General features: G+C 33.3%; 2 protein-coding genes across 3 annotated transcripts; one reads left to right on the top strand and one right to left on the bottom strand.

Moving 5' to 3' along the window:
• Positions 1 to 1,571: 1,571 nt before the first annotated feature.
• Positions 1,572 to 2,705, top strand: LOC132270160 (transcription termination factor MTERF6, chloroplastic/mitochondrial-like). Its single transcript, XM_059771361.1, has one exon. It carries the CDS (start codon positions 1,572 to 1,574, stop codon positions 2,703 to 2,705), a length of 1,134 nt encoding a protein of 377 aa, XP_059627344.1.
• A 4,288-nt stretch (positions 2,706 to 6,993) lies between these two features.
• Positions 6,994 to 15,864, bottom strand: LOC132271551 (polyadenylate-binding protein-interacting protein 12-like). Of its 2 annotated transcripts, XM_059772969.1 has the most exons (11): positions 15,616 to 15,864; positions 14,952 to 15,523; positions 14,229 to 14,336; positions 14,061 to 14,105; positions 13,881 to 13,953; positions 13,682 to 13,794; positions 13,519 to 13,578; positions 13,391 to 13,438; positions 13,228 to 13,296; positions 7,636 to 7,697; positions 6,994 to 7,461 (listed from the first exon to the last, which is right to left on the bottom strand). In XM_059772969.1, the coding sequence occupies exons 2-11, from the start codon at positions 15,471 to 15,473 to the stop codon at positions 7,404 to 7,406; spliced, it is 1,158 nt and encodes a 385-aa protein (XP_059628952.1). In that variant the 5' UTR covers positions 15,474 to 15,523; positions 15,616 to 15,864; the 3' UTR covers positions 6,994 to 7,403. The 2 variants fall into 2 exon arrangements, with proteins under 2 accessions (XP_059628952.1, XP_059628953.1); XM_059772970.1 differs by lacking the exons at positions 6,994 to 7,461; positions 7,636 to 7,697 and adding an exon at positions 7,731 to 8,380.
• Between the last annotated feature and the right edge of the window lie 8,693 nt (positions 15,865 to 24,557).

Below are 24,557 nucleotides of genomic sequence, written 5' to 3'. Positions count from 1 at the left end.
CCTAAACCAATTAAACACCATCAGTACATATATACATACACTGAGGCTGTGAGCCCTTTTGATCCCTCGATCGACAGGTCAGCGGGAGGGGAACCTTATTGACCGAATCTACGGCCGAACAAATAAGCGTAACCCTCGTTGGAACCATTGAAGCCATTGCCACGGTGCCTTCGCCACGCTTCTTCAGACCGTGAAGGTTGCGGTGGTGTCGATGCTACCTCTGCCGCAGCACCGTTGAAGTCGTGCCTGGACGATCTTGAAGGCATATATATATATATATATATATATTGATTTGGGTTTTGAACTCAGTGGTGATGGTGGGTGATGATATATCAATATATATATACAAAATTATTGGTTTGACATTCATACCCATTTTTAACAGGTTTGATATATTTTTTTTGGTTTGGTATTTTATTTATTTATTATTATTATATAAATATTGTATTAGGGTTAAAAAAGTAATTTCATTATTTATATAAGTCAACACATAAGTCAAAGGGCAAAAATGTCATTTTATTATGTATCAAATGTGGTAGTGATCAATTGGGGTGTCTTTATTAACTTTATCCAAACTAAGGAGGTCTTATTATTTAAAAAAGGTACAACTTGTATATAGCTGTCAGTACAGTCAACCGTAGGGGTGTCATTATAATTAACCCTAATTATAATGGGTAAGTTTGAACAGTTTAATAGGTTTTGGCTCAGTACTAAAAGAACTTGAATTTGGACAAAAAGGTTTTCTTAGGATCCGATAAGAGAAGTTTTGGGCGTTTTCTGATGACAGCCGATATCTAGGTTTTGCTGAATCCATGGTTCGTGAAGAAGTTGAGAACTGAATCTGGGTTATCTAGGGTTTTAAAATTGACCAGGTGGAATAATTCAGGAGTTGTGAAATATAGTAAGTCAAATGTCGTTGTTTATTGTCTGTTAATTGCACTTCTTCGGTTTTAGGTCTTAAACCTTCGCTTCAATTCATCATCACGACTCTAAGGGTATGTTTGGATTGAGAGATTTGGAGGGATAGTGAGAGAAAAGAAAAGAAAGGATAGTGTAAATTGTGTTTGGGTAGGTTAAAATAAGATAAAAGAAAGGATAGGGAGGGATAGCTATTCCTCCCTATCCTTTCTTTTCTATCTCTCCAAAAATGAGAAGATAGGGAGAGAAAGGATAGTGTTTAAGTAGTATTTTAATAATTCTGAAACTACCCTCAACAATTAAAAGGAAGAAATTATTATTCCACTCATATCCCATCTATTTTAAAGGATATGATAATAATTTCATTATTATCATTTCTCTTTTTTTCTACTCTCTATCATATCTAAACAAGAATACTATACTTTCTTTTCTATCTATCCAAACATAAATAGAAATTATTGCTATCCTTTCTTCTTTTTTTTCTTTTCTCTCCTAACTAATACTATCATTTCTTTTCTTTTCTCTCCTGCTTATCCAAACGCACCCTAAAGAAAGGGTAGGAGTAGTGGATATTCCTGGTTTAAGAACACCCAAGATTAACGATTAGATCAGGTGAGTTCCTCTTTAACAGTGTCTATCACATTTAATCTCCAATGATTTATACATACAGCAAAACACTGGTAGTTCGTTTTAGATGTTCTTCTCTTTTAGATTCAACAATCCATAAACTGTCTTCATCTCTCAAATCCATCTCAACTTCCTCAAATCAATACTCATTTACTGTAAAATACCTCATAAATTCATGTGGGTTTAGTCCAGAAATTGCTATTTCTGCTTCCAAAAAAGTCAATTTTAAAACCCTAGACAACCCAGATTCAGTTCTAAACTTCTTCACGAACCATGGATTCAGCAAAATCCAGATCTCGGCTGTCATCAGAAAACGCCCAAAATTTCTCTTATCGGATCCTAAGAAAACCTTTTTGTCCAAATTCGAGTTCTTTTACTCCACTGGCATTTCCAGCACTAAGCTCGCCAAGATAGTATCCACTCGCCCACTTTTATTGACACGAAGTTTGGAGAACCATATCATCCTATGTTTCAATTTGTTCATCAATTTATTTCATTCAGATGATAAGTTTATCACGGCCTTTAAACGATTTCCTATGATTGTAGAGCACTATCATAGTGCTAATACATTCTCCAACATTGAAATTTTGAGACAACAAGGTGTGCCAGATTCGAATATTGTGTTCTTACTTACTGCTTGGACTAATTCACTTAGCATAAAAACTGAAAGATTCAATGAGGTAGTGGAGGATGTTAAGAAAATGGGTTTCAACCCTTCAAAATACCAGTTTGTTACAACGGTTCACGCATTGAATTTAATGGGCAAATCAGAATGGAAAAGGAAAATGAAGGTTTATGAGAAGTGGGGTTGGTCTGAGGAAGAAACAATGTTGGCTTTTACAACACATCCGGGTTGTATGTTGACATCAGAGGAGAAGATAATGGCGGTTCTGAATTTTTATGTCAACACAATGAGTTGGAAGTCTTCCCTAATTGCCAGTCGTCCAAAATTAATGGCATTGAGCTTGGGTAAGAGGATTATTCCCAGGTATTCAGTACTACAAGTTTTGTTGTCGAAAGGTTTGATTAAGAAACCCATTAGTAGAGTGACATTGTTGGAGTCCACAGAGAGTGTGTTCCTCGAGAAGTTTGTGACCTGTTATGAGGAAGCTCCTCAGTTGTTGAAACTATATGAAGAAAAATTGGACCTTGCAAAATAACATGGTCATGATTATGAAGGCAAGAGTGGAACATATCAGTTGTAAAATCTCTACTCCCCAACTGAAGTGGCTTACAGATCCCCTGTTTTTTTAATTCTCACACGACCGCCTTTTTGAATTAGGTCTTTATGAAATTTTTTTTTTTTTTGGTTGTTGCGATCTTAATTCAATATTTTTGGTAAGTATTTATTCAATGTTGTTACAAAATGCTTAGACAGCATTAATATAAATTTTATTAATTATGTATGCATTTAACTGAGTAATTGTTTGTGCAACTCCAACAATGCTAGATCTTCTTAATCTTTAATTTGAAGCATAGTTAAACTCAATAACAGTCATGTTACTGTAAGATTGATATTTTAATTCAGTTATGCTTATATATTACTTTTTCTTTTTCTTTTTTTGTCAATTCCTTAAGCAGCTGCTGTGGGAATTCATAATAATCAGTTTATAGCTATACTTCATGTTCATATTAATTGGCCCATGGACATGCACGATAATATAGTTTGATTTTAGAGTGGTTTTAGATGTTGGCATTGACCGTTGCTTGGAGTGGGGTAGCATAAGTCATTTCGGGGTGAGCGGTTCTCGCAGATCTGCCACCCCGAGGACTGAAATTTGGAGCAGTAGAGGATGGTTGAGGATTTTGTGCTAACCTGTGAGGCCACCAGAAGCTAAATAGTTTGAGCGATATTTCTTGTCACACTATGAAAACCATGATGATTGCACCTCACAGTACCACTGAATTTCTGGTTTATACTTGGATGTATATTCTACCGATTTTTTGTTATTTCTCTTACGGTTCCCTTAGATTGTACTTTATAGATGATGAAATAATTTGGAAATGTCTCTGAAATAGAAAGCATGAATTCAATAATTTGTCGTTACAAGCCCTTGTTGCTTCGATGGCGGTTCATGTAAAACTAGTAGTTTCCTTAAGGTACATTCTTAGAAATGCTTTAAACTAGGTTTGAAGATCCATTGACCTCTTGTTCTCATTCTAATGCAGTTTTGCATAACTCTCTAGTGGGTCTTGCTTGGTGTTGTGCGAGGAAACTGGCTAATATTCCGTACACAATAGGCTGGAGCTTTCAACCTTTAGAATCTGCTGCATTGGAGCATCATATGGTGGAAACTGAGTCGCCGAAGGGCATATTATTATTCCCTCAATTTTTTTGGTCAAGCGATTAAAGAGGATTTGATTAGCCGGAGTCGTTAGTGTTTCGTGATGTTCTGAATCCAAGTCGTTGAACGTTTATGACAGCATCATTTTTTTTGGCCCAGGGGTAGTCTTTAGGAGCTTGCTACCTCACCTTTTTGTAGAGATATATGCAAGCTTTTCTATTATTAGCAGACAATTGTTTCTCACCAATTTATTAGCAGACAATTGTTTTAAAAATAACTCTGGTCTCTCACCAGTATCTCCCTGGCCATTCTCCGAGGGATAACATTACAGTTTTGGTGTGAAATAGCAAACTTCTTGTTTTCTATGTTTATGTCAAAACAGTTGCTGAAAATTTGCAGTGGAGGCCATGGGTGTTGCAGGTTCATGGAGCACACGGCTACCCGGTGCTCTTGCTGTCGGGAGACCCCTCCCTGAGAGAATGTGTAGAGTACAATATTCTACTATTAGTTTTTTTCTCTCTCAAGAAGATAAAAAATCTATTCCCAACTTGGGAGCATACTTGACCTGTAGTTTATATTGAGAGAAAATGGCTTTTTTTTTTCTTTTTTTCTTTTTTTTTTTTGTGGGATACCTCTGGGCATCTACAATGTAGATTCACCCTTCATACTTTCTTTTATTTTCTAGGCCTGGTCCAATTGAACATTTGATAACCAGAACACAGTTTTCAAGTTTAAAATACCTTTATAACTGTCACAGTCTACGAGATAGACAATTAAAAAGAAACAGAGGAAGTATATATTTTACCCATCCTTGTAAAATCTCATTCTCAGCCATCTTCTCCATTTTTCACGTCTCTCTCTCTCTCCTTTACTTAGTTTGCGTCTCTTAAAGATTCTCTCAACTGAAAAAACCCCAAAGCCCATTTGTTTCTCTTCTCTGTCTCTTTTCTTGAACGTTTATACATACATATACAGGAACAGAAATTTTTTTTTTTCCCCCTTGAATATCTATTGGAATAGATATACCATTATCTCACAAAACAAAGTGCTTATGCCTACCATTTTCTACAACAGCCTCATTCATGATTCATAGTGTGACAATGGTGGTATAAACTACAAAGCAAACAACATGTTGAAGAGCCAATAATTGAAATAAAAAATTAATAAAAATAAAAATAAAGAGGTAATCAAATCAATAAATATAACTAAGAAACTAATTCAGGTAAAAATAATTAATTCAGCCACCAAATTCTCTCTTCCCACCAATCAATCTATAGATTCTGTTCAGAGTCTTATTAATTTAGGCTGAAATTATTAAACTTCGGAATCAAGATGCGTCAGCCCCTAGTGAATAGGATTTGTGTTACACCATATAAATTATAAATTATATACATACAATTACGATTAATGTATGCATAATTGATCTTTGAGCATCAAAACTAGGTGAGAAATTTTGGAAAATATATGGAAAAAGAGAGAAATCTAACTATAAGAGTTTGAACCAACATGTGGTTGGAAAGGGCCCATCAAAACTTGGGAAGTTTTATAAAAATATAGGTCTTGGGCCTGGACACATGGACCTGCATACACGGTGTATATAATTGACCCCACATTATCCGTTCGTTTTTTTCACCAAAAGTATAATAAACCAAGACGAGATTTTCCATAAAGATATAAGAAATTATTACATTGTGATTGGCCGGGACTAAGTCCCGGACCTCGTAACAAAATTTCTCATAGATTCATGTTTATACATATATATACATACATATATATATATATTCACGTTAATCTGTTCGTAATGTATACGCATAATAATCCTTGCACAACTAAATCTGTTCGTAATGTATACGCATTATAATCCTTGGGTAAAGCTTTTGTATATTTGATAAGAGCACTTCTTAGGGTTTGTTGAGTTCAATTTCTTACATTCTACTACAGCCATTCGTTTTTGCAGTAACCTTTGAGTTCTATTCTCATGGATTCCAAAGTACTCTTCACCATACTTCTTCTTCTTGGTTTTGTTTCAATCATGCCACCACCCGTTGCGGCGGATTATGGTTCAAAGAGAGGCTACACAGCCATGTCAATGACGCTTGCCATCACACTACCTACTTTGCTGCCTAACCATGACACCCCAATCACTATATTTTTCCCATGCGACGAGGCTTTCAACACTCTCGAGTTCTCACAGCCTCCTTTATCACTCCTTCGGTATCATATCGTACCAACAAAGCTTGACAATCAGATTCTTCAGTCATCACTACTTCCTTCCGGGTCCACATTCGACACTCTCCTTCCCGGCCACCCACTCGTGCTCACTACGCTTCCGGGTGGAGGACAAGCTTCTATCAATGGAGTCAAGATCACCCAGTGGAACATCTACAATGATGGATTTGTCACCGTTCACGGGGTTGAGGATTTTTTCGACCCAGCATTCGAGACCATTCAACATCCAAGGCATGATGACGGGATTGCAGACCATCAGGGAGAAATCACAGTCATCACTGATTCCGATGGCAAGGGTGTTGCAGACCATGCAGGAGAAATCACTGACTCAGATGGCAAGGGTTTGAGTGATTTGATTTACTGGGTGAACGATCACATGCTCGAGATACTATTAGGGTTCTCTTTTTGTTTTTTCTATTTTTTTCAGTAATGTCAACGCAATGAAAGTTTGTACTAATTGGGAAGGATGCAAAATCATGCCTCGGAGAAATCTAAGATGTAAATAGAAAGTTGTAATATGTTTGATATCAATAATAAGCAATTTTATTGAAATCAGTTCAATGAATTTGTAATTAGCCTTTTCTCTCAAGTTCTTTCCTGTATAGTTACTCTTAATACCTCAGTTTTATTGGCGGGTAGTAGCTGTTGGCTCCATTTGCCCCGATGGACTCAACCTAGTCCTAGACCTTTGCCAGATATTGAAAAATAAAAATAAAAATAAAATATACATATATTACCTGAAAAAAGGAAAATCAAAACAAAAGGAGCCCAAGTCACATGATTCTCTCAACAAGCACCACGCACACTCCCACTCTTACGCTCCCCAAGTACCCTCCCGATCCCCTCTGTGTGACTTGAATTTTGCCGCTTTAACGCTCTTCCTTGTGACTTAGCATGCAACATAACTATTTTCATCCATACATGACTATAGAAATAGAATCCAACATAGCATGTAACATATATATATAAAGCCAGAATCCAACATAACATGCAACATAGGAAATTCCATCCAATTCTACACTTGAGAATTTTGATGAGTTAGAAACATTTTGAACACTAGTTAAACCTAGGAACAATCCCTAAAGAATCCAACATAGCATGCAACATAAATAAAGCCCAGCTTAAGCCTCTCGAAATTCCATCCAACTCTACACAATAAAAAGAAACAAGCCATAAATAAAACTCCTATATGTGGCGAAGATACAGGGCACCGTTACAATGAACAAAAACTACAATTATAAATATGCCACAAAGTACCTTAAGATATGTCTTGTGTTCTATGCATGTATGCGGGGTAGATATATTTATCAGCAAAACATCAGTGTAGAGAAATGCAACGATGACTCAGTCCATTGATGGGCGAGGAGCGCGTGGGCGAACAGGTGTCTTCGATGGGCTGACCCTGCAAATGCAAAAAATGGATTGTCAAGACAGTAGGAAAACTAGAAGAAAAAGAAACAAAACAAAACCAAAAAAAATGAGGTCAGCTTAGACACAGAAGAGTTCACCATATAAATGAGGGATTGATTTAGTTTTTTAAGGTCAGCTTGAACACTGAAAAGTTCATAAAACCAACCTTATCGGCAATGATCCCAACACCGCACCACTACAGTTCAGAGCTGCAATAGCACTTTCGGCCTGCAAGAGAAGAAAATCTAGTATAACAACCAATTCTGATGCATAAAAGTATAGCACTTGTCAATCTACAAATCGAACCAAATGAATGACAAAAGTTCAACCATACACACAAGACATAATGCAATCATCCAACAGAAATCCACAAAAAACCTCTAGTACCCAAATCTCTGTAGCAAAATAATAACAACAACAAATAAAACAATATATTCAATTTTTTTTGCAGATAAAATACACGAGTTCTTAAATTAAACTATTTCAAGAGACACTTCACTAGGCCAGAGGCAAGAACCAACCCAAATCAATAAACCTCTCAATTATATAGAAGATCTAAATAAATAGAATACCATTAACACTAGGCTGGATGTCATGGTTCAAGAACTCTAATTAAAAAAATAGGAAACAGTGACATGTACGGAGAGAGACATTCTACAGAATTAAGAATTTACAAAGAATATGGATCAACAGAACAGGACCAAAAAAAAACAGAGATTGAGATTGCGACCTTGTTAAGAATGCAAGAACAAGAAAGAAAGAAAGAAAGAAGGAAAGGCACTCAACTCACCGAAGAACTAATAAATAAAAAACTTACCAAAGAACTAGATGGAACCTTGTTCCCTGTCCACTAACAGTCTAAACACCAAAAGAGCAATGTAAAATGGCAAAATAATTACCCACTAAACAGCCTGCACACCAAAATCACAATGTAAAATGGTAAAATAATTGAGTCCACTAGCAGCCTACACACCAAAAGCACAATGTAAAGGCAAATAAAAGGCGCTATAAACTTAATAAGTGGTGAAGCCTCAGTCATTTCTATCCTATTCCATGCATTGTAATGGTGAAGTTAGAGAACCAATCCAGCTTAGACATCATGAAAAGAAATTGTAAAATTGAACAATCAGAGCATGTGGGGCTAAGGGCCAAGTTGCTTGTGTCAAAAGAGAACACTCTTCACTACTTCTATAAACCATCTGTTAAAATGTCTGGTTTATGGAACTGATACCAATTTAAAAGCCGCAAAGGGAAATTGATATAGATGAATTAGCCCTGCACAACGAGGGCCAAATTTTCTGAATTAAAAGGATGCATTCTCTTTGCTACCACTAACTGTTCCCAGATTTATCATGAACAAAATATTATGACAATCAAGATTAAGGCCCTTGATATGCCAGGAGACCAAAATTTTCAGATTATGATAGCACATTGATTGGTTATGGACCCAGATATGCAACTTTATTTATTATGCCACATACCAGGAACCAAGATACTCAAAAACAAGACAAATAGTATAAGCACTATAACCCTGGGCTCTATTAAAGAGTTAATGTAGGTCTGTGATCTAGACATAGAGGGGGTTGAATAGGTCTTGATGGTTACTTTAACTATTTTTCAATTATTCTTTTTGAATCTTAACTAATTTACCAACAATTCAAATTAAACTAACATCAACTCATCAAGTATTTAATACAAATTAATCCATTATGCTAATCATAACCATTCAATCAAAAGTAAATAAAGCAAGGTAAAGCACGAACAATGGACACCAAGACGTGAAAATTTCAAATGGGAAACAAACGATGGGACCTAGTCCAGTCAGATAAAAAAAATCCACTTTAACGTTAAAGTTCACATACCCTAGAATCCCTAATTACCTCTTAACACAGACTGATCCACTCTCCACTGGAGTCTCTAGGCACGCAGTTCACTCTGTCAACAAATTTTGCTCCTCACGAATCTGCTTTTTCAATAGCAATTCTGATCTCAAGACTAGTCCTCCACTTCAATCTTGGTTGATTGATTGATTGTTGGTGTTGAACTCTTCAATACAGCTCCGCAACAATTTTTATGTCAACACTCATAAATTACACTCGCCATTCTAATGCAATATGATTAATGAATGCTAAAACAAAAATACATATGCACACAATTTTACATAAAAACTCTCTAGCTTACGTGTCTCTCTCTGTCTATATTTTCTAATGTAATAGGGAATTTATAAAAAAATAAAAATAAAATAAAAAAAGTGTATTAAAAAAAGGAAAAAATACATATGCAAAAAAAAACAAAAACAATAAAACAAACCCTCCTATATAAAAATTGTGCAAATACCGCCCTACCATTCAATTAATCCCCTGCATTTTTGAAATTGTGCAAATAAGGACATTCTGTCAATTTACCAATTGAAATCTCTAAAATACCCTTACAACAAAATAAAATAAATTTTAAAAAAAAATGAAGAAGCAAAATGTCCAAAAAGGACCCATTCTCTCTCTCAATCTCTCTCTCTCTCTCTCTCTCTCTCCATTTTCATTTTCTGCCATCTCTCTCTCTATACATACATACATACATATATATATATACATATATATGTGTGTGTAACTATACACACAAAAAGCTACAACATGTACACAGAACACTCTCTTTCTTTATATGTATAAATATGCACATTATATACACACCAGTTTGGTTGCAGCCATGGGCATTAGTTACTACTTTGGGTTATCCACCATTTCCTTGCACATATAATCTCAAGGATCATAACAAATGCAAATATTTTGTACATGCGTCAGTGTGTATATATAATGGGTATTAAATATGCAAGCACGTAATCTCAAGATGGCAGTGCCGGGTTGGTTTCGTGCAAACAATGCCTAATTCCCATACAACACCATAACCCATTAGTAGACTTTGTCATCTCCTGTTATCACAAAACAAATGCAGATCCATTTGCATGCATATTGAACGGCTTGCCAAGTGTTACCCATAGACCCAAATGCTATGCAACCAAAATGATACCCATGTAGAGAGAGAGAGAGAGAGAGATGTTGCTAGAGAGAGAGAGGGGCATCCAAACACGGCACAAGGGTGTTAAAATATATAGAAGATTGTACTTATCAATATATATATATATATATATATATATATATATATATAGAAGATTGTGGGGGGCATTCTGGTCATTTAAAAGGGGCATTTTGGGGTTTTCAGATTTTTTTTTTTATTTTTGGTCAGAATTGACGGAGGGGGCAATTTGCACACGTTATATGCTCATACTAAATAGGATGGGTGTTTGGTGCGCAATTTTTTATATAGCAGGAGGGTTTCTTGCACTTTACCCTTAAAGTTTCAAACCTAAAGTGACTGTTGTTTCGACCAGCTCGATCGATCAAGAATTAATGTCTATTGATTGAAGTGCCCTGTGCCTTATACTTGGAAGATTTTAAAATTTAGCAAGTTTACAAAAACAATTTTATGTAATTCAATTAGGTTTTTTCAAAATCAAACATGCAAATGTGAAATTCTAATATATGATTGCATGAATCCTAATTGGTGAGTGCATATAGTAGTGTCAATTTACCTTTGTACCCTTGATGTCAAAGATTACGATTTAGCCGCTAGTTGAAGCTTGAATTCCAACATTAACCTTGACAAAGAGGTAACTAACTTGACAGTAACTTCTAAAATTATAGCTTACCTAAAAATAAAACAAAATTACAGACCCTAATTTTGATCCACTAAATAGCCAACACAAGTCCTATTGACCTAACAAAGAATAATCAGTTTCATGCAGAATTTTGAAATAAAAAGGGAGCTAATTTCACATAAATCAAACACCCGAAGTTGAAAGCACTCAAGAAACAAGGATAACAGGGTTCAAAACAAACCTGATGTTTCAGTATTGTTCATGAAAAGTTAAAGTCTACCACAATACTAGTAGAGTATACAGTAGTACTGATTAGATCAGATCAGTGACAATTGACAGAAGATACTACGGACTCCGAAGTTAGTGCAGAACCAGGACATAATCTACAAAATGTAATTTTGTAAAAATTTACCAGAGGATATCTAAGAGTGACAACTTCTGCCATCTTCAATTATCATATAAAAAGGAAGAAGGGAACAGATGATTTAATAACATATTGCCCCATTTAACGACTGATATAGATGCAATTCAGCACTTTGAGATTGGCAAACAACTAATAAGACTATCATGCTTTACGATAATGTCTTACAAAATGCAAGGCACTCAAGAAACAAGATGGCTACATAATGATGTCCGGATGATTAAATGGATTCTATTAATGAATAAATAATTACAAAAAATAGGAGAAAACACCAATTCTAGACAAAATCTAACTTAGATGGTTGCCTTATGTATAAGCAAAGAACGTAGTGACTCCCACTCAATGAGAAGATGATAAATTCCAAGTTATAGATAATACGTGTTTAAATCCTCAAAGTGAGCCAAAAGCATTGAGCAATATGTTTCCTAAACAAAGCAAGACGTTGCACCCTGTAAAAAGGTCCAAATCCCATTTCAAGGCGCACACCAAGGGACTAAACATCTTTCAAGCTGCTGAGCCCTGAAAGCAGCACAACATGACTCATGCACTCACATTTGAATAAAGTCCAAAAGTCTTCCAAGTAGCAGACTGATTGCCAAAAAGTGGTTCACAATGACCTCGGCTAATAGGATGACTTAAACATCTGAGATAGACGAGCAAAAGCAATTGTGATGGGCACACAATCTCCCTGGATGACCCAGACAAGTACAGGAGCTAACCACTACCTCTCGAACTGTTGTTCCTAAACATGAGAATACATGTTAAAGCGACAATCTTTTATTACAAGATGACTCCACTTATACAAGCCCAAATGCCCTCAAGACAGCAAACAGATCAGCCCAATCAGAATGACTTGTGTGATTAAACCCAGATAGTTGAGATTAGGCCTTTTAAGTTAATTATTCCAAGACAGCAAACTGATCAGCCCAATCAGAATGACTTGTGTGATTAAACCCTTTTAAGTCAAGCTCACTCATTCCATAGCCACCTGACTATAACCAGAGACAATTCTTTCCTAACATTATTTAATTTCAACAGTGTGTTATAATGAAAATGCTCCAAATCAATGCATCAGCATTTTAAATTTCATTAGAGCTCATATACAACCTCCAACAAACTAAGTCCAAAAAACCTTTGTTCTTTCTCCACATGTTTCACATCTTCAGCCATGAAATCACATTATTCAATTATTTCAATGGAGATGCTCGCAATCAAAACTACCACTTCTGAAAAAATAAATAAAGTAGTATTTGTAAATATGTATCTTTATAATCCTTCACCAAAAATATCATATTATGCAAACAAGAAACTGGTTCTTCACATAGATTACCCAAAGACTTGGGGTTCACAAATTATCATCAATCAAGTCCAAATCAACTTAAGGCCCAATTTCCAAGATGTATTTGTAAAAAAAATAAACATTGCAAAATTGTAAGCCTAATAAGAAGATATCATGTAGGTCAAAAAGAAAAACTGAAGAGAGGAGGACACAAACCAAACATAATTGATGTTGAGACAATTTGAATCTCAAAGCATTAACTACGAGATTTATTTAAGTTAAAATAAAAAGACATATGGCAAGAAAAGGCTTTGTGCAATTGTCACTAAATCATTCAAGGCACTGTGTGTTACATGAGGAAAAAAGACTACTCAAGTTGTAATGATTAAAAGCTTGCAGTAATTACCATTACAAACTCAACGAAAGCAATACGAGTAAAGTGATGATAGTCCCCAAGCAACCTCAAGCGGTGAACCTGTATCAGATAAGATAATCCATAACAATGAGTATGATGAATTCATGGAGGAGTGGCAGAAAAAGGTCTGTTACTTATAATAGTAGCTACAAACCTCTCCACAAATGGATTCGAAAAAGAGTTTGACATCTGCTTGAGTAACCTGCATAAAGTAAACATTAAAATCAAATAGAGAATTCCATATAGCTCTTTAACCAGATTCAGAGCAAATATTAAAGTTACCTTCTTATCAATATTCGTACAATAAATAGTTCTTGAGCACATCTCACGCTCATCTTCAGACTAGAGACCATAATACCAATCAGTTTCCAAGTAGTAAGCAACGAACGTAGTGCACGAATGATGCATGTCAAACGTGACTGAACATAGTAAAGAAACTTCTCACCCGTGGCAAAAATGTTGGATTAACAGGTGCAATAGCAGTTTTTGAAGGTAACACCCTGACTGGGTAATATCCAAGCATAGTTCCTGCCAGACTCAAAGCATTCCTTGCACCTTCTGCAAAGATATCCCAATAAATCAATCCAACACCACCAAAAAACATCAAAAATATATTGAATGGTAAAAGAAGGTCATCAACATACCCTCATCAGTAAACTCAATAAAGGCAAAACGAAGAACAGAATTAGGGTCACCACAAACACGACAGTCAACAACCTTTAGCACAAAAATAAGGGGATTTTATTCAGAAACATGGACCTCCATTAGCATAAATAACAAATATAAAGATGTGTCAATGTGATAACTAAAAGAAACATTGTCACCTGTCCACAACTAATAAAAAGACCTGCAAGTTGCTCTTCAGTAACCTACATGAAGACATAAAATCAAGCATTCATCAGATTGTTTCACAACCAAGAAATACTAAAAACCAAAAGCACAAAGCCAACCCTACAAAAGAAACAAAATAATGACAACCAAAAACAAATTACCTGATGATCAATGTCAGATACATATACGGTCCTCCTAATTACCTCTTCTTGCTGGGCCAGACTAGTCCTGCTATTCAGCCTTCGCTTTCCATTAGAGTTATTTTTCTTCTGAACATAGAGTTGCAAACTAAAACCATCAGCAAAAATAACAAGATATTACACTGGTAAAAACAAGACAGTCGAAAAGAAAAAGAAACACATAAATAAAACCAAGAAACTACCCGACCCCGTACATCTGTAACGAACCAATATTGGGTTATTTACACAGAGGGATGGAAAAGATTGCGGAAAACCGAACAATTATACAATATTTGCCTTATGTAACACGTTGGGATTATTTAGCTACTATGTTCACAGAAGCAATAACCGTAAATGCACCAGAGCAGTTAGGAAATATTCAAGTACCCAAAAGGGCTAGCTATATCAGAGTAATTATGTTGGAATTAAGTCTTATAGCTTCTCATTTGTTATGGCTTGATCTTCTTTTAGTTTCCAAAAATAAAAATTTAACTAGAACAACCCAAAATACCGATAGAGTGATATTCATTATGTTTTATTTCCCAACATAAAATCTAATTTCCCAACATAAAATCCATTCTTTTTTCCGACCCTGATAAGGAAAGTGTAAGTATCAAAACCCAAAATCACTTTTTTTTTTTTTTTTTTCACATTTTCTCAGCAACCAAACAAAACATAAAGGAAGACAGGAGAAATCAAATATACCCGTCTACCAGTGTTTCCATTGGCGATGCCTGAGTTAGGGTTGATTACAAAATTGTTAGTATAACCGAAGTGTCCACCAGAGGGCATTACTGGTCCATGGTTTGCGAGTGAAGGCGGCACAAATTCTTCAGCCATAGGGTTCAACTTGGACAACATTTCCTCCAAATCCCTCATCTCCCGCTTAAAACCCTCACGCTGATGATTAGCCAAAGTCTGATGATCCTGAACACCATTGCCGTTGATACTGTGCTGCATCAGAGCGATCTGAGTCTTCTGAGTGATACCACCGTTCGTCTGAGCAATCGTCGTCGTCGTCGTCGGCTGTGGAATAATCTTCTGTTGCTGTAGCTGATGACGAACGATCTCGTGGAAATTCTGATCGTTTGACCGCAATTTAGGGTTACTTTTTCCCTGTGGTGCCCCAATATGATTCGGCTTCGATTCATCGGCATCGTTCGGCGCACGCGAATCGCTGTGATTCCACGAGCCAACATTCAGCCCAGCATTCTCAACAACAGCCATGATCGAACCCCTCCGACACTTTTCTGACTTTTCCTTCTCTAATTCTGGTTCTGTAAAAGTTTTTTGCGATCGATCAAACAAATAAATTTGCCCTAGAAAAACTAGAAGAAACTAGCATTTCTCGGGAAAGTGATACTCATACCTGATCAGCCTAAAACGTGTCCATTGATCAGAGTCAAAACCACCACAGATCAAAGCGAAAACAGAGAAGCGAAGAGAGCAAAACAGAGCATTTTACTTTTCTTCTTCTGCGTGTTGTATTTTACTGATTCAGCAGATAGAGAAAATATATATAGAGAGAGAAAGGAAAAGAGAGAATTGTAGAGAGAGAAAGAAAAGGTTTCTAGAGAGAGAAAAGAGGGGTGTAGTGTGTCCTTCGGATCGTCCGTTTTGGCTACTCAACCTTTTTGGACTTTTCCTCACAACGTACCAAAATGATGAATACTGAAGACTCTGCAACCCATTTTTTTTTTTTTTAAAAAAAGATTAAAAATAAAATAAAAAGATGAATGTATGATATATATTATGTCATGGATGATGATATATATAACATACATCATACGAGTTTTTTTCTTCAATTCTAAAAATAAAAATTAAAAAAATTGGGTGTATGTATGTCATGGATGATATGTAATAATGTAACATACATCATGAGATTCTTTTTCTTCTTTATTTTTTTAGTTTATTCCGTCACATTGTGTTTATTTTAATATGATAGATATGTTTTTCATATAAAAAAGTACCACACTGATGTAATGTGTTTATTTATTTAATGGACACGATGTATGAACCCTCTTTTTGAAAACATATTAGTTGGAAACTTGGAATAAAAAATAAATATAATAATATATATATATATTTTTTTTTGAAGTTTAATTGTAATAAAAGTGTTAGCCTACATTTTAGTATCATTTTAAGTCAGAGTATGGTGGTTAAGAGTTTAGTACACTTCTTGGTTGACAAAAATATTCATTGCCAATTTTTATTGTACAACTTATGCTATGTGTTTAATGGTTAATTTAGGGATAAAAATACTTTTATGTTGTCTTTGGAGTACCATTTCTAGTTAAATTCCTCCGATTTTTAATTCTAAGATATGATTTGATATTATTTTTAATTTTTAATGCATTACCTATTATATGTGTTTCATAATAATAATAATTATTATTATTATTATTACCTCAATGCAAATTTAAGACCCTCAAATTAAAATCATATTAAAATTCAGAATCCATTGCGTATATATAATAAATTAGGTGAAATATTACCACTTATGTATAAAAAATAAAAAATAAAAATCACTTTTTATCCAAAAAAAGATATCTAAATAATAACTTGCACGACTTTGTAAACACATATTAGGGCATTCTAATTTTGATTTTCACACACACACAAATATTATGATTTAGGCTTTCTTTGTTTGAGCGTAAAATATTTTTTCTGTTTTCTTTGGTTGTCATAAAATATTTAAGAAGAAAAAAAATATTAAAATTTAACAAAATAATTTATTCATCAATTTTTGGCAAGTTATTTTATACTTCCTACCCGATGGATTCGATGTTAATCTCGACCTAGACATTTGTTAAATATTAAAAAATTAAAAAATATATATATTACCTAAAAAAATAAAATAAAAAATATTTTACATCAAAACAAATGAAGCCTTAATTAATGTTGATGTTTTATGAGTAATTAAGACATTTGTTAAATATTAAAAAATTAAAAAATATATATTTTACCTAAAAAAATAAAATAAAAAATATTTTACATCAAAACAAATGAAGCCTTAATTAATGTTGATGTTTTATGAGTAATTATTTGAATTTTAGGTAAAAGTGACAAATTAAATAAATTCAATTAAATTATAAATAATAAAAAATAAATAAAAACCATTTCTATAATACATGTACATCATCACTTTTAGTATTCAAAGACATTGCTTTGCCCTGCACCAATCTCGGCACTTGTTTCAAACGACTAGAAAAACGGTTGGGATGCAATTTTTTAAATCAACGATAATTTTTATCACTGAAAATTTAGCAGCATTACAATTTTAAATTGTATATACACTTATAAATCGTAATTATCTATATAACCTTAATACAATGATTCTAAAACTAATTTTATCTAAAATTAATCCCAGCTCACTTTATGTTGGCCTAAGTTTTCATAGCGGAAAAAGAATACACATGTTATTATATTATAAAAATTATAATGAGATGCACCTCATGGCAGTATCCATAAAGCCCTCTCTCTTTCTTTTTCTTTTTTTTTTTTTCTTTTTTTAATTATATTAATTTTTAGGAATATTTACACTTATCTCCCCTATATACTACTACCTAAATAACAGTGACATTTTTGGTTAGTGTTAATTTTGACTTAAATGTGCTAAATGATTATTATACCCATAATACATTTACACTTATCTCCCCTATATGCTACCTAACTAACAGTGACGTTTTTGGTTAGTGTTAATTTTGACTAAAATGTGCTGAATGACTATTATACTCATAATAAATTTATTAGTTCAACATATGGATAAAATAGCATTTCAAGCTTTTTAAGGACATTATGTGATTTAAGTAAATTTCGAACCTGAACAAGATATGTCAGTCTAATATTTGAAACTAGAGGAGTGAATTTTATTATTTAGGCAATTTATAAGGAGGTAAGTGTAATTATTCCTAAATTCTAAGATGTGTCAGATTTTATGACAGGATAGGTGTTAGAGGTTTGTTTCACGTCGGATCCGAATGGAAGAGTGGTTAAGTATATATGGGTTGGGTGTTAACCCTGCCTAATAGTTTAAGTTTTTCGATAAATGGATAAGTGCTTACTATTTACCGTTGGTATCAAAGTTAGACTTAGTCCTTGATCCACTGCCATGCCAAATGCTCGGCCCAAAAGGCACTCGGGTAGACAGGATGACCCAACCGCAACGAGGGTGTTGTAAGTTCGGATGGAGGAGAATGTTAGAGGTTTTGTCCCACATCATATTTGGATGGAAGAGGGATTAAGAATATATGGACTGAATGTTAACTCTACTTAATAGTTTACATTTTCAAGTAAATGGATAAGCTATTACTGGTCACAGAATAAAGACTTATATTTGATTTTTTGACTTATTCTTATAAAGCTATTTTGACATAATTTTTTCAAAACAGGACGATTTTAATATAAGGGAGTGTGAATAATGTATTCCGTGGGCTATTTTATCATATTCAAAATGTGCCTTATTTAAAGGCGAGTTCATGAATCATTTCAACTACAGTGCTCGCAATAAATATTTATGTGTCTAGTTATCTAAATATATTTTATTTTTTTCCCGATTTAGCCTGATTCTATAACGAAGCAGAACCAAACCAATTCCAACAATTCAAAAAATATTGGAACTGAACCGTAGAAAATATTGGTTTGGTTTTTGAATTTTTCTATATAATATACATATACTTACTAATAAAATAAAAAACCAAAAATTGAAATATATATGATGAATATATGTATTATGATACTATATGGTTAGTTATATTGTAGGATATATAGTAGGTTTTTTAATTTTCTGAATAAGTGTATTACACAATTTATAATATATATATATATGAGTAATTATTACTATTAGTTCAATTCGCTTTGGTTTAATTTGTTTGAAACGCAAATCAGAATTAAACTGTTTCTTTAATTTTTAAAAGTGGGATTAAACTGTTTTATATTTATTACTACTAGTTCAATTCGCTTTGGTTTGATTTTTTTTAAATGCAAATCAGAATTAAACTGTAATTAACGTTTCTTTAATTTTTAAAATTGGGATTAAACAGTTTAACTTACTTTGATCCAGTTTATCAATTATAATGATTTATTTATTTATACTCCTACATAGAACCAATTGTGTCCCGCAAAAAAACTTCAAATTATCAATCTATTATTTGAAAAATAAAAAAATTAGGGTCTGATTAATTTATAACTCTGTAAATAATAATAATTTTTTAAAAACTAAATATAAAAAATTATACAAAAACTTTGTTTTGTTCAGAAAACTAAAAACTCTGTTATGTTAAAATAATTTTTAATTTAGAGAATATTTTTTAAAATAACAAATCAAGCAAGTGTTCCAAACCTAAATAGATGAGGGACAGAGAGAGGGTAATTCTTCTCATGATAAAATTTAAAAGAGATTCATTAATATATATATATATATATATATATATTTGATATTGATAAAGGTCTTAATCTAGTATAGACAGAGCTCGAGTCTTGTCTTGTATCCATGCCATAGATTCTCCACATGGACCTTATGGTGGTAAAGGTCATGTCAAGGTGCCACGTGTTAGAGCGCATTAGGTGCTCCTCAAACTGTCTTTATCCTCTGTGGTGACAGACGCTATCAGTTTTTTTTTCCTTGAGAAGGGCATCATTTTTTTTGCCACAACCGAACCATACCTTCTCATCTATACAAATCTCTCTATACTCGCCCACTTCTTCTCTACACGTATTGGTCCAACTTAACGCTGTCGTTTGGTTGTTATATGCAAATTCTAAAGTACAACAAACCATCCAATCTTAAATAGTTGTAGGTCCTTTTTTGGCCTTTTTATTTTTTTGGTTTTTTTCTTTGTAATAACCTTTAATCCTAATAACTTAGGCCCGGATTGACAAGCACTTTTATTTCGTGTTCTTTACTTTTTATAAGGGTATTATAACGAAGCAAAAACACGAAACATGTTTGGTAATATGTGTTATAATTTTGAATAGTACCGTACTTCTAAAATTAAGGTCAATATTAGAAGCATCAAAAGATATTTTTATTTACTTTCGTACCATAACAAAACAATGCTCATTAAAAAAAAAAAACAAAACAAAACAAAATATTTTTAACTAACCATTCAAATTTTTTAACTTACAACACGTTTTACCAAACATACTTTCATATTTTTGCTTTTAAAAATCTTATAACAAATTTATGTTACCAAACAAGTTTTTAAATAGTGTTGAACAAACTCCAAAAGCAAAAACATTACTTCTGCTTAAGGTTGCTATTTCCAAACAATGCAGTAACAAGTTTTTTCTCTCTCATCATTTTAGTTTCAAATCCGAAGTAAAATTCAAAATGTGATTTTCCTCCTTTTCCTTGGGATGTCTAGTTGTATTATTTTTGAAGAAAAATAATATATTCTTTGAATTTGGAAGGTCTCAATGGGTGTTATGGGAGTAGGGATGTGAACTCCAGTAGGAATGTGAACCCTATCAGATAATAATTTCTTGACATCATGTGAGGAGACACAAATTTAATCACCCCACCGTATATTTCCTATTCAGCATATTCCAAATTCGGAGAATGTGGAGAATGTATAATTACGTTTTTTTTGTAAATGGAAAATAATAAAATTGTCAATCTGAATCATTATACCAAACACTTAAAAGGACAGAGATGTTATCACAAGGAAGAAGAGTCCCGGTGACATTACTTATTAGGGTCAGACACGGACCTGCTCACTCATAACTAGGCGAGTGCAGTTGCTTCACTACATTTTTCTAGCATATAAATTCAAAGAATGTATGGCAAGTCCAAATTTCAAATTCAAAGAATGTACAACAAGTTTCTCTCTCTCTTATTATTTTAATTTCAAATCCCAATTTAAATTCAAAATGTGATTTTACTCCTATTCCTTGGAATGTCTAATTGTATTATTATTTTTTTTTTTTGAAAAAAAAATATACATGAATTTGAAAGATGTCGACTTTCCTTTTATTCTTTGGAATATCTATTTGTATTTATTTTTTAAAAGAAAAATAATACTCCCTCCATTCCATAAAAAGTGTCATTTTTGAAAAATCGTAACTCTCACAAATTAAACTACCACCGTACTTTAAAAGCGACACTTTTTTAGAAACAAAGATAATACATTTTTTGGATTTGAAAGATGTTCACAGATATTATGTGAGTAAGGATGTGAAGTTGTGAACCCCATCGCATAAAAATATCTTGACATTATGTGATGAGATTCAAATTCAATCGTCTCACCGACATATTCCTTATTCGGCATTCTCCAAATATTCCTTATTCGGCATTCACCAAATTCGAAAAATATATAATTGCCCTTTTCTAAATGGAAAATAATAAAAGTGTAAATCTGACTCACTATACTAAACACTCAAAAGAAATTTTATCCAATTAACTACGGAGTAGTAATAAGTAAGAGTCGTCTTCGTGACATTACTTCTTACAGTGAGGCACCGACCTACTCATAACTAACCTAAGTGGCCTCGCACTTTATTTTATTTTATTATTATTATTTTTTTTTACATTCATGTAACATTATGAAATGCGAACACAGGAAAGCATTATTTATTTTGTATAATACACAGAAATGAATTTACAAATTTACCACTCTTTATCCTGTTTCAGTTCTAGAACCCCCACTTTGACTCTGAAAGGTGGTCTTCAGTAGCTATACGAGTATGAATTCTGCTGTGGATTCACAAACACACACAAACACACACACACATATATATGGATAGATATTGTTAGGTACTAACTACTAAGTTAACGTACTGTAACATAATGATTGTTTAATTATCTCAACCTCTTGCCTTAATTTTGCTAGTGCCACCTCAAAAGTTGTAAACAAAATTTAATGTTGGATGGACAGATTACATTTTCTGTAATAGGGGAATAGCCAAAAATATAGCTGAACATAGCAACTTGATTGTCTTCTTCCTACCAATGTGAACATACAGTGGACTTCCTTCAATGGACCCCACCTAACTGGATGATGATCCACCAATTACTCCATTCTCGACCATTCATGCAGTGGACCACTTGTATGATTGGAACAATGGGAAAATTGATTTACTCCGAAACAAGCTCAATAGTCATGCTCTTGGCACGTGAATGATATTGCTATTTCATTGCCCCTTAGCTTTCATAATTTAATCCACAATTGTATCCTAGATGTCACAATCTTCGAGGTATGAGGAAATTTTTATTTTATTTTTAGTGTGATAAGTGTGTGCATGTGTGTGCGCGTGTGTGTGTATGTATATATATATATATATTCAACATATAAATTATAGGTGTAAAAGTGAAGTTTAGTGCAGAGAATACTCTTATAATATATTTACAGTACGAATTACACTTTTCATATGCAAAAAATTTTCACAAAGTTTTAATTTGTGCAAATAGGATCATTCTGACACATTTAAGATGGAATTTACCTAAATTACCCTTATATCCACATTTTACATATTATTTAAAAATATATATGCTTAGGGTGCCTATCGCACTCCTTATGTACTAAACAACATCATTTCGCTATATATCGCACTCTAATAGGGTGTTTTCTACACTTTATTCTAAAAACTATTATTGTTTTGAATTCGAATACTCATTTTTTACTATGTAAGGAATTATATATATATATATATATATATATATATATATATATAATGAATAAGAATCTTTAATTTAATATTTTAATTATATATTTAATGACAAAAGATAACTATATCAAATTTTAATTGAGAATAATTTTTTCTTTTTTATGATTATAAAAAGAACCGTGGTTTTTATTCAATATGATATACTCTCCATTAATATGACAACAATGGAAATAAATAACTTTTTTTTGAGATATTCTTTTTCTCTACTTGACTAGTAAAAAAAATACATATATTAGAACTTCCTAACTTATGAGTTGTCAGTCCTAGAAAATGTATAACTCTCAACTTAGACTCAGATAGAGATAATACACTATTAGGAAAAACATAAAGAGAGAAATTTATTATTATTACTTTTTTATAAATGTGACAGAAAAATCCTTAAAAGTAAGTTAAATGTACACATAACACCCATATACTATAAGATTATTAGCATATACACCCCCTTGAGTATTTTCAAAAGAATAAAAGAGTAAAATGAGTATTACAATATTATTTTATGTCAGATATCTGTTTTAGAGGTGTTTTTGCACAATGTTAAAAGAATAAGGGAGTTATTAGCACAAATTTTAAAATAAAGATAAAAATATTACACGGAATATACATTAAAGATGTTTCCGCACTTAACCCAAAAGTAACAGTGTTGCACCTTGATTTAGGGTGTGTCGGTGTTTACAGTACACTACAACAACAAAAGGTGTATAACATGGAATTCAAATCTCCGAGATACAACCCTCTTTACACTCTTTAATTTACACAGTCAATGAACAAAAAACAACAAAGTCAAATGTGGTGGTTTTGTTGTATCAAACTGGCAAACAAAGAACTCCAAATTCAGGGCTCTCACTGACACTAAAATTTCCCTTATTTGCTAAAGCATACATCATACATGCCTTTCAATCACTTACAATTACCTAGAATATCATCTGAAATGGTCCTCCATTGAAGGAAACTAGGGTTTGTCTTTAACCAGGAAAGGAATAAAGGTGGGTTAGGGGACCACAAACATAAGGACTAGGCCACTTCTAATTTGAATTTCTAAAGCTTTGAAGAAACATCACAGATATCTACCAAAACCTTCAATACTTGTTTACGTTTTAAGTCTGATATGCGATTTATATAAGTCAATTTACACTGATTTTGTTCAACTCCGTAACCCTACAACCACGACCGATACCGCGAACCATGATAAATGGATATGAATATAAATTTACTTAATTCATTATCAAATTTACCCATTTACCCCTAATGAGTGCATTTTTATAGGTTCAATGTAAAAAAGTTAAATTTGTAATTTTAGAATGGAAGGACTATTACTTATGATCAAACAAAGGGGTGAAATTTCCATCTGACCATTGAATTTGGACAAATGACTATGACCACACCTGTCAATTTTGAACAAAAGATGAAGATTTTTGACTGTCTAATATGACCACATAACAGCGTAAAAGATTTGACAACTATGCTCAACCTCTTTTAATTATGACCTTCTAAGTTTCTATATTTGAGTCAACCATAGACATCACGAAATCCCACAACAGAGACTATTTCTGGTTTTAGCGCATTGTCAGTCCAGCAAAACAGAGGTTCCAGTCACATATTCAGCAAAGCCCAGCCTAGGGCTATGTAAAAACTAGGGCATGAAACTTT

Source organism: Cornus florida, unplaced genomic scaffold (genome assembly GCF_030987335.1).
Source record: "Cornus florida cultivar Cherokee Brave unplaced genomic scaffold, ASM3098733v1 CherokeeBrave_3.0.0_Hap2_Chr08, whole genome shotgun sequence".
NCBI lineage: Eukaryota > Viridiplantae > Streptophyta > Magnoliopsida > Cornales > Cornaceae > Cornus > Cornus florida.
This window is presented reverse-complemented; position numbering and strand designations above follow the sequence as displayed.

What these genes read in the sequence shown, in the direction of transcription:
- LOC132270160 (XM_059771361.1), top strand. Translation starts at nt 1,572, where the DNA reads ATGATTTATACATACAGCAAAACACTGGTAGTTCGTTTTAGATGTTCT.
- LOC132271551 (XM_059772969.1), bottom strand. Translation starts at nt 15,473, where the DNA reads ATGGCTGTTGTTGAGAATGCTGGGCTGAATGTTGGCTCGTGGAATCAC. An exon ending in TCGAATCCATTTGTGGAGAG is followed by an intron (nt 13,297 to 13,390) that starts GTTTGTAGCTAC and finishes TATCTGATACAG; the next exon opens with GTTCACCGCTTGAGGTTGCT. An exon ending in CTTTCGTTGAGTTTGTAATG is followed by an intron (nt 7,698 to 13,227) that starts GTAATTACTGCA and finishes CTTCTCTTGCAG; the next exon opens with GCCGAAAGTGCTATTGCAGC.